Below are 10,888 nucleotides of genomic sequence, written 5' to 3'. Positions count from 1 at the left end.
TCAAGCATGGGAATGATATTTTTCATTATAGCACGGGAGTTTGATATAAAATACAGAGCTTTAGTTCCCTTTCACTAGCAGTAAACTACTCGAGAAATGAAAGAAAGCAGAGATGTCTTCCATGTTAATTATTAAAGCTTGATTTCTATGGAAAAAAAACCATGATCTGAGTATTTCTTGCTACTCAGTGCAGGTTTATACATCTTCTAAACCATAAAGAAACCCAAAACCAGTTACAGAAAATGATCCCTTCTCTCAATTCAAGCAAGCCTGTTCCATGTTGTCTAAGGGATCAGGCAAAATGTGCTATTATGCTGCATTTCAACAAGCACACTTTCGAAGAAGGGACACTTCTCCCATTGTAAACACTTCAAAAAATGCTGAAACATTCAAGTACCACATTTTTAAGATCATAAATATGTAATTCTCTACCTTGTGAGTGAAGAAATTGAGAGGTAAACATTCTGAGAGAAAGACCTTCAGGATGAAATCCTTGATGTTGAAGTGAATGGCTCTATCATCATTAAGACCTCAGTGAAGTGACAATTCCCACTAAGGTCAGACTGTTATTTGGACTGAACTGTACCTTGGTTGCCACAGGACTGCAGTGACCTGCAGCTTCGGTTCACACGAGGAAGGGCATGAGTCAGTAGCAAAAGCACACCAGACAATTAACATTTAATTACTACCTTTTGCCACTTCAATCATTGACTGGCAAAACTAATCTGCTACATGATTATCACCAGCACTGCATAGGGATGTGAGCTACAAACAAAACAGGTTGACTTTACTCATCTGAAAAGACAGTTCAACTATTTCAACCTAACTATTTGAAGCAAAACGAAGTTATGCCCATCTCAGAGACAGGATTAGTTTAAGAGGCTCTGGCCTTCACCACAAGACAAGCAACTCTGTTACCTCCTGCAGTTTTCATGGCATCCTTTTCAGTGGATCCCTGCACACAGTAGTCTCATAAACAAAGCAAGTGCTGTTCTTGTGGAAGGCTTCCTGCTGTATATTTACCTGATCGTTTGTAATGGATCCAAAGGTCCTTTTCGGAGCCGTTTTGGGCTGCCATGTAAATAAAAAATTAGAGAGGTTTTTTAAAATGGTAACATTTAGGGAGATGAACAAATACAAAAGGAATGACATGAGGACATTTAATGTGGTAGAACAGTGCTATGTAACAGCCAGCACGTGACAAAGCGCACCCTCAAACCTCCAGACATGACATCATATCAATACCACGGTGTAAATGCATGTCATCACGGCACTTGGTTCAGTCCGTGGGCTGCTGACCTCTGGGACATCGTCAGGAGGAATGGGAAACCCCACAGCCTCTGGTGAATCCTCACCAGGGTGACACAGACTTCTGTGTCCAAAACAGACAGAGACACTTGCAGAGCAGCAGGCTGACAGAACACAAGTCATGTCTCACAGAAATAGGGAAAGGGAAGAACATTGTGGTAAACAACTATGCAACAACAACTCTTTGTGATAAAAAGGACTCTGAAACCAGTCTGTTACTGGTTGCTTCCTAAAGAAATTACAAATCATCTTATTGTCTACAATAACTATTCCTTGGGAACTGACAGTAGATCAACACTGTCTTCAATCTTCACTCAAGAAGAGTATTCTGAAGCACTGGAGAAAGATACCTCATTAGTTTGTGCCTACAGCTTCACCCTATGCTTAACATCAACCCTTCTCTTCACATCATAGGATGTGTGCCTTCAGTTCAATGGGATCCCAAATACAAGTCAAGGGGTAGACAACATGAGGATAATATCTTTTGCTGACCTACTGTACCTCATTTCAATGCAAAGTGCAAGTCCAGAAGAGCAACAAGCTAGACATGCACACTTATTTATTACACGCCATCAATCCTCTCAACACCAGACAGATTTATTACTCCTAAAAATCTTACTCTGCCTGATCTCTAAACTATGTAGATTTCAGTGGCTCCATTCAAGCAGGCCAGATACAGCAATACTGGGAAATACAAGGATCAAAGTGTTAAGAAAGGGGGAAAACATTAAAAAGGAAGCAACAAATAAAAGTTTAAATTATCAGCTTCCCACTGGAAAGTAATTCAGTCATTCACTGAGGTAACTGCTAACACAACCTTTGTCTGAAATGCAGTCTTTTGCCCAAAGGAGACTAAAATCTTTTCAGAAAGTCCAAGAAATAATTCCCTTTTGCTCACTGCTGGTTATTTCAGGTGTAGCAACACAGAAAACCTTAGGTGGTCTCCTGCAAAACGACAAGGTAGATCCCAGCCCCTGCTTCCTGTCTGGTTTTGTAAGGGCTTACAGAACTGCTCCCTAACCGCAGTGCAACGGAAGGAGCACAGCAGCACAATTCCCAGTGCAGGAAACTGGACAACAGTTATACAGTGGACAGCATTTTCACAAAGGCTAACAGTTAAACTTCATTTTGCTTTCAAAAGTGATACTTTGCACGTGAAAAACAGTGAATTTCCAAAGCCAAGCTAAAGCCCTAAACTGTAAGCATGGAATGATATATTTCAGCCAAACATGCAGCTGCATCACAAGCCTTTAAGGAATTTCTCACCACAATACTCTTGCTATATAATTAGCTGAACCACAATCTAAAGATGGGAAGTAGAAACACACAGAGATTTCATCACTTGTCCACAGTTTGCAGCCTGTCTGATAGAGCCAGTCACTTCTGCATTACCAGTCAGGCTTGGAACGAAGCTTTAGAACTTCAAACTTTAGAAACTAAACTAAATTTGGGGATACTCTTCCCAAAACAAGAAAGGTGCAGCTCAGGTAATTAGGGAAATAATCTCCCCTCTTCACCTCCTCACTTACAGCTCTTCAGAAATACTCCCAGACATCTCAGTGAATAGGAGACTATACTGTCAGCACACCTGGAAGGGTTCAAACTGAGGTACTGAATATGGCTGAGCTTTGTTCCGAGTTCCCAGGTTTCTACAGCTAGATAAGAATTCCAGACACCTGACCTGTCCTTCACTAAGGTATCTGTCTTTCAAGTCCCACTATGGATATATAAGGAAGACAAAGATCGGGATTTGTATTAGGCAATTAAATATTCAGCAAGTGAATTGTTGTATCTGCATTCTTAGGTGACAACTACACATTGGCTCAATTGTGACAATCAGGTATTTGCTCAGTTTCCCAGCTGAGAACAGCAACAGAATCAAGTACCTGCAAAGAAAGAATGGTAACATGATTTAGTGATGACCCCCTGTGCTTTTGGAGGCAAGAGCTAACAGTTCTGTCTAGCTGCTCAGAAGAGCTCCTAAATCGCAACCTCATTCTGCTGGAGCAGCCAGACAAAGGATCTGAGGCTCCAAGCCGCACGGTTTAGAGCCCTCAGATGAATGCTGACTGGGTGTTGCAGCAGTGTGAACCCGCAATGCCCTCCTCTTCACTACCTGCTCTATAACCAGATCAGTACTTTCAGGCAGAAGGAGATTAAAACTGACAGCCACTGGTACACAGGACAAGAGAAACAACTGAGGTGTTTCTGAAAATGCCTTTACATCAGAAAAGGCAGGGACTGTCCTGTACCCTCAGCTTCCAGAGGGAGCAGGGGGTGAGGGACACAGAGGAGCTTGGCTCATGTGAAGTGGAAAACCAGAAACCTTTGTCCTTTGTTAAAGAGGAGTACACACAGCTGCAAACTAACATTCACTAATGTCTTCTCTTCTTCCCTCTTACACACAGAAAACACACTTCAGCCATGAGGAGTTACTCTTTAAGTACCTGGCATCTTCAGTAGGACAAACCCATACCCTGCCCTCTGATGCTGTGGTTTCTCCAGATAAGTCACTTATCAATATTATCTCAGTTGATCTAAGGTCCTTTTAAAATGAAGTTGAGCTGTGAGCAAAACCTTTCTGTCTTCCCTGTTTACACTTTCAGGAGAATGTGCTGGCAAAACCTCCACCTGAATGGCATCAGCTCCTCACACCTCTCCTTTTCTCTGCAGAGATCACAACATCCAGAAACATACCCAAAGAAAAGTTAGAGAACACGCTGTCAGAAGGACATCCTTTCAGAGACCATACTGCAATGTATCTAGAACTGCTTTATCAGTTCTGACATTCAAAAATACACAGGCAAAAATGTAGCAACAGAATGAGAAAAAGCCTAACAGAGGAGGCTTCACTTACTTCACTTGGAGCAGACTTGCCCCAGCTTTCCCAAACAGGCTTTAGGAACTGTAGGCCTGTCACAGGTACTCCTGAGAAGAATTTTTCCATATAAACATAAGGAAAAACTTTTTCACTGTGAGGGTGCCAGAGCCTTGGAGCAGGCTGCCCAGAGAGGTTGTGGAGTCTCCTCTGGATACATTCTACCCCACCTGGATGTGTTCCTGTGTGACCTGCCCTGGGTGACCCTGCTCTGACAGAGTTCTTGGACTGGGTCATCTCCAGAGGTCCATTCCAACCCCTACAATTCTGTGATTCTGTAACTGCAGTAGTAACTCTCTGCAGTAAGCTCCTTGTAAAACTGAACAGAAAGTTTGTGGGACATTTAACAACCTCAGGATCATTTCTGCTTTGGAAAGCAATGAAGTTCTGCCTTTCCCTTTCCAAATAATAAAAACTTATCCTTTTTGTATTATTCTGAGAAAACAGCAGCAGAACTACCATATGATGCCTCTTCACTACACATTGGAAGATAATAAATAACACTGCAATTTTGCAGTAATAAATCAGAGAGAATTGCTAGGAAGATGTAGAGAGCGACAGTAAGTACTAAAAATAGTTCCAGAGAGACTGAATTCTAGAACTCATTAAATAAAAGTCTTTTCACCACGCTGATCAGGGAATACAGGGGATAAAACAAGGATGTATTTTCTGATGCTGGATTTGCCAGGAAGACAGCTTGTCTCTTCCTCCCCCAGTGTTACAGACTCCTACTCCCCTGTATTGGTAGAACAAAGGCGAGATAAAGGAAGAAGCCTTTCCCCACTGCAAGCCAGTGACTTGCTTCGGAAGGCTGATTTTGAAAAGAAATCTCATGATGCCTGTGAACATAAACTGCCACGACTAGTTAGCAACCTCAGTGCCTAAAAAGAGCCTCCCTGTGAGCTGACTGGAATCAAAAACCTATTTGACCCCCACTTTTACAAGTAGTTGTACTCAGCAATATCTTCTTTCCTATAAACAACGATGAAATTCCAGTGACATCCTGAATATACTTGTGCTAATGCCTTCGGCTCACAATCAGTGATGCAACTGATACAACTGATTTGCAAGAAAGAAAATGAGACTATTAGAATGGCACATTGGCAGGGCAGACACCAAGCACTCATCATTCCACTCCAGCCTGGCTGCTCAGTTTTTGCTCACTGCTCACAGTTTACAGCAGCAGTTTAGCTTTGAATATATACCACACATTGTAGCTAATGGGCAGTGGTTTTCCTCCGACAGGGAAGGATAGGAATAAAACCATAGAACCACGGAATATAACCAACATTTAAGCTGGAAGAACACAGGTCCAGTAGGTAAACGTAATATGCAGCTCCTGTTGCAAAGACCTAAATTAGTCCTACGGGATAACATTTATCCTCCAGTAAGTTGTGAACTGTATGTCCTCCGAGGCTGAGACGAGCTCTCCCTTAATTCAGGGGAAAAACTGCACAGAGTGGTTTGATGTTACAGAGTGACTGCTGGGATGTATCTCCACAGGAAAGCCAACAGCATAACAAACACAATAGCTGAAGTGCTATTAGCAATGTGACTGACCTCACACAAATTGTACTGCTGCAGAAAAAGAGGTTAAGCAGAGATGGTTGAAGCCATTTCTGCCCAGTAACGACAGGTGTAATCCAGGTCTGAAAAATAGCAAGCCCAGGTCTGGATCCAAAGAAAATTCTTTCCTGAGATTAACTCAACTACTGTCCTTAAAGAGCTGTTTCTAAATACCAGCATGCCTATTGCTGGTATGAAGAAAACTTCATAACTGCACACAGCAACTGGACCAGCAGCCCCTTCCTTCGATGCAAACACCAAGAGAAAATGGGCAAGCAACACGATTTCAACCACCAAGGTGTGTGGCAAACAAGAACTGAAAACTCTTCCTGGATTCTTCACAACTACTATGCTGTGATAATAACCTCAGGTTAAAGAACCAGCACAATGCCCACAGAATTAGCCTTGCTTTGAGACACTTGCTAACACAGACAGCACCACTCAGCACACACAGGTTAGAATTAGGGAGATGGCTGCAAGAAAGCACCCTCTGGGGTTTATGACTTGCTCTGAATAATCCAATGTGAAGCTTAGCCTTTGTATTCTAAAAACATGATGTAAACAACTGAATGTAGCAAATAGAAACCATTAAATCAACTAACAGCCAGCAAAACCATGTAAACAGCCAGCAAAACCATGTAAACTTACGTCTGCCAGTTGGGAAACTGCTCATGGAAAACAAACCACGCCTCAGCTTCGCTTGCACACAGGGCCTTAGCCTATCCCTTGTCTTTTATCCTTACTTATTGTCTATTGATTTCTTCTGAAGGGTATTTTCAGGGTTCTTGAATATTAGGGTATTAAGATACAAACAGGAATTTAGTTTCTCTTGTTTATGAAGGGGTGAGTTAGTGAACAGTTCATTTGGATTCAGACTTCTTGTCAGGCACACCACTGTTTCTAAAAGATGCCTAGGCCATCACCACCTTTGTCAGACATCACAATCGCAGATTCTGAAATAAGACAAAACAAGCACTGCCCAAGAAAGGATTGAGTCACTGTGTTCATAGACATCTGCAGGAATTCTCACTGCAATGGGTTTGTAGCTGCTCCATGGATTCACAGTTTAGAGCACTACCTAAACTAGTTGATAAATGTGTTATGCATTCCACCTACAGAGTCAAAACTCTACCTACACCCTCAATTAACACTACTGCTACCGTAAGAGGCCACCTTCTGTGGCAGCTGTAGAAGAACCCATTGTAAAACATGAGATTAAATGAAATCTGGTTCAAAATTCAGCAGGATGGCTTTTCGCAACACAGCAAACCTAGATTGAATTACTGGCAGTGAGCACGGCAGCCGAAACAGCAGAGCTTCCAAGAGGGCTAAGCACTGTGAAAGTTCTTCCTCATCATGCTCTTAGGCACAATCTGATTAGTGCCAGCAGCTGCCCAGCAGGGAAACCCAACCAATCATTCCACAGCAATACACGTATTAACCACCTCTTTAGTCTTCAGTGATTTCAAAGCCAGGCAGCACACAGCACCACGGCATGAGCTTGCCTCTTCTGATCTATAGAATTCTGATCTATAGAATTCGCAGGATGAATTCATAGAATAGTTTGGGTTGGAAGGGACCTTAAAGATCATCCAGTTACAACCCTCCTGCCATGGGGCAGGGACACCTCACACTAGATCAGGTTGTTCCAGGCCCCTACCCAACCTGGACTTGAACACCTCCAGGGAGGGAGCATGCACAACTTCCCTGGGCAACCTCTTCCAGAGTCTCACCACCCTCACTGTAAGTAATTTCTTCCTAATGTCCAGTCTAAATCTGCCCTCAACTTGTTCAACTAAAGAATTGCTGGAGTTTGTATATATACAGAAGTCACAGGAGCAGTGATAACTGAACATTGCAGATGGCAATCATGCAGAAATTACTGACCATCACAATGGAAGCTAACTACTTTATAACCTTTTGTGGTGGATAAACTTGTTCTGCCCACTTGTATAAAGAGAAAAACACAAGAAACAATTATGGTGGTGGTGTGCAGAGTCCACTGTGCAGAACTGTGAAATTACTCAGGTCTTTGCAACACAAAGGAGTAACAAAACCCAGTTTTCTTTCTTACCTAGCTCAGGAAACTCAGCAGCCTGTAGCATATGCAGTGCTGTGATAAATGTGTAGCTGAATTTCAAACCAATATTCAAAACTATTTCTGAAAGACTTCACTGCTATTTGTAAGAGCAGCTCTTATATTATCTGAACATTACACTCACACATGGTTACAAGTCTGGGAGTGAGATTTCCAACCAAATGGAACACTGAATCATATACTCATGCATCAAATAATTTTAAAGCTATTATTGACATTAGTCACCAATATGGCAGCACCTAACACACTCCCCTCCCGGTTTTAATTCTACAAAGGGACATTCAGTTCTTAAAGTGGGGCCTTTGGGAGCAGCCCCTCTGCAGCCTGAACATGCTTGTGGTGTTCTAACAGCCTCTCCTAAATGTCTGATAGCAAGTGCTAGAGATGGGATACAAGATCAGACAAAACTCATTTTCATCCAGCAAGGCCATCCTCAGGTCAAGTCAGCACCCTTCACTTCAATTAGCCACAAAGAAACTGAGGCACAGAAAGCAGCAGTGAGTCATTCACAACTGCTCTGCAGGCCAGCAACAAAACCACAGCGACCCAAATGTGGCAGTTCAGTGACCCTCAAGAATCACCTTACCTGAGCACAGGATACCTGTGTTAGAGGAAGGTGCACAAAAGCACAAGCACTGCCGGTGAGACCGCCCCGAGGGACTTGAAGGGACTCCAAGCCAGTAGTGCCTTTCACAAAGCCTAGGCCTCCCGAAGAAGACATTGCTGCTTCTCACACAGCACTGCTCTGCAGAACACAAACCTTACTGCCTCCAGAAGTTAGCAGAATGATGATAAAACTGCTCTTGTAAAGAAATCATAAACACTGTAAATAATAATCCTGCCACCCATACATCACAGTGCCAGAAGAAAGACCATGGGAATTGTTTGTGTCCTTTTAATTCAGAGCCTTGGAACAACGTATGTTCAGTTTTGCCTTCAATATGACAGCAGTGCACACACTTGTCTTTCAGGGCCCCATCATCACAAGCTACCTTGAGAGCAAAAGCCAGGCCAGAAACAAAACAGATCTTGTTGCTGTCCATGCTGACCGGTGCTGTCATTGCTCAGCACCTAGCAGAAATGTTTGGGCTGGCAGAGATCACTGTTTGAGACTGAGAGCAGGAAGAAGGGAATTCTGAAAAGACAGGAAGTCCAGCTAAGGTACAAAGTGAAGGTGTACAGCAAAGCTCATAAAGTCCTGACACAATGCACTTCAAAATCTGCATATCAAAAATAAACACTGGGAAGCAGCCATCAAAACTCGCACTAATGTGGTTTTGCTCTCGAGTTTTGTCAAAGGTCCAGTTGGGCACTCAGCTTAATTGCCAAGAACGCTGGATGATGCTGGCAGCTGAAGGTTTAAATTACACAAATGACAATTTTTTATGAGTCACAGACAACTACTGGACTGCTTAAGAGGTTTAAAAAAGCCATAAAACACATGTAAAATCTTATAGAGAACCTACAAGATCTGCAAACTTCAAGGAACTGATTCATGTTCTGCTCTTTTACAAGCCCAGCAAGTACCTTGGATATTCATCTTGGGTGAATATTTCATTTATGTGAAACAATAAAAGGTGTGCAACACTGATGGGAAGCAGGAAGGTTCAATCACTCTTTTACTGCCTAGTTGTAAGAGTGGCTTTCAAATGACGGCATTCACACTTGGAGTTGGCTTTCCATACACAGGCCCGCCTACCAATGGGAAATGCTGGTATGCAACTGCCAGAATCACAGCTTTGAACTCACATGGAAAATACAATGAAGAATGGAAACTGCTGTTATGTGTATACCTTTGCATGTGCTAGAAGAAGAGTCCCTAAAAGAAACAAGAATGATTATTAAATGGCTGGAGTGAAAAGGAAGAGAAAAAAGTGATGTCCAAGTGAAAACAACATATGACACCTCACTCTGAAAAGCACAGAGAGCATCCTCACTTGAAAGGGGTGAGGGAAAAGTAACACAAAACCCACTGAAGATGTCCATTTGCTTGAAAAAGCAAAGAGCAAAAACTGCAATTATTTGATGGTGGAACACCAGCACTAGCCAAGGCAATCACACACATCACATTAACAGAGTCAGCAATTAGAGCACAATGTGATAAAAATGTATTTCAACACTGACAGCTGATGACTCAGAATTCATTCCTTTCACCAGTGCTCCTTTTTGTTTCTTTAGAATTGTCTGAAGTGCTCTTTGCTACGTGTCCCAGCTTCTAAAGCTCCACGGGACTTCAGTGTTCAGACCAATTATGTTTCTGGGCTAGAGAATATAAATTACTTAGGAATAAAAACCCACAGTAATGCAGTCAAGTGCCACGATCCATGGTTGACACTTGCTTTTAATGCATTCTTTAATAGCTAAAAGAATATCATTTTCAAGTTGCCTTCTTCTCATCCCTGTACCTCCTCTTGCAAGAAAGAAAAACATTACACAGAGTGTACTTGGTGGGGGGGGAACATCTGGAAGCTTTTTAATCTCTATTACTAAGATACAATACTAATAACCTAAATGCAAAATTCAAATCAAGGAAGCACTATTATTGTCAACCTCTCTTGAATATACTTAATAGATTAGATACATACTTTATACTTAAACTTATATAGAATAACAGACATTATATATTAAGTATATATATATATGCTTTAATATAATTAATACACTTTTAAAATATATTTAATTCTTGAGTATTGTGTCCAGTTCTGGTCTCCCCATCATAAGAAGGACACTGAGCTGTTGAAGCAAGTCCAAAGGAAGGCCACAAATATGATCCAAGGGCTGCAGCAGCTCTGCTATGAGGACAGGGTGAGGGAGCTGGGGGTGCTCAGCCTGGAGAGGAGAAGGCTCTGGGGAGACATTAAAGCTGCCTTCCAATACCTAAAGGGATCCTGCAGGAAGACTAGAGAGGGACTTTTCATGAGGGTCTCTAGAGACAGGACAAGGTTCGAAGCCAAGGGACAGCAGGGTTAGACTGGATCCAAGGAAGAAGCTCTTCAGTACCAGGGTGGTGAGACTCCAGAACAGGCTGCCCCGGGACG

The 10,888-nt window shown here is 42.4% G+C and overlaps 1 protein-coding gene across 1 annotated transcript in view; it reads right to left on the bottom strand.

Moving 5' to 3' along the window:
• PCDH11X (protocadherin 11 X-linked) overlaps positions 1 to 10,888 on the bottom strand; it is a 426,737-nt gene that overhangs the window by 357,837 nt on the left and 58,012 nt on the right. Inside the window, exon 3 of the mRNA XM_068157468.1 lies at positions 1,024 to 1,071. Within this exon, the coding sequence (XP_068013569.1) occupies positions 1,024 to 1,071 (48 nt within the window). The remainder of the gene's footprint in view (positions 1 to 1,023; positions 1,072 to 10,888) is intronic.

The sequence above is a fragment of the Melanerpes formicivorus genome, unplaced genomic scaffold, assembly GCF_026170545.1.
Source record: "Melanerpes formicivorus ecotype bairdi unplaced genomic scaffold, bMelFor1.0.p_v2 SCAF_37, whole genome shotgun sequence".
NCBI classification, from domain to species: domain Eukaryota; kingdom Metazoa; phylum Chordata; class Aves; order Piciformes; family Picidae; genus Melanerpes; species Melanerpes formicivorus.
This window is presented reverse-complemented; position numbering and strand designations above follow the sequence as displayed.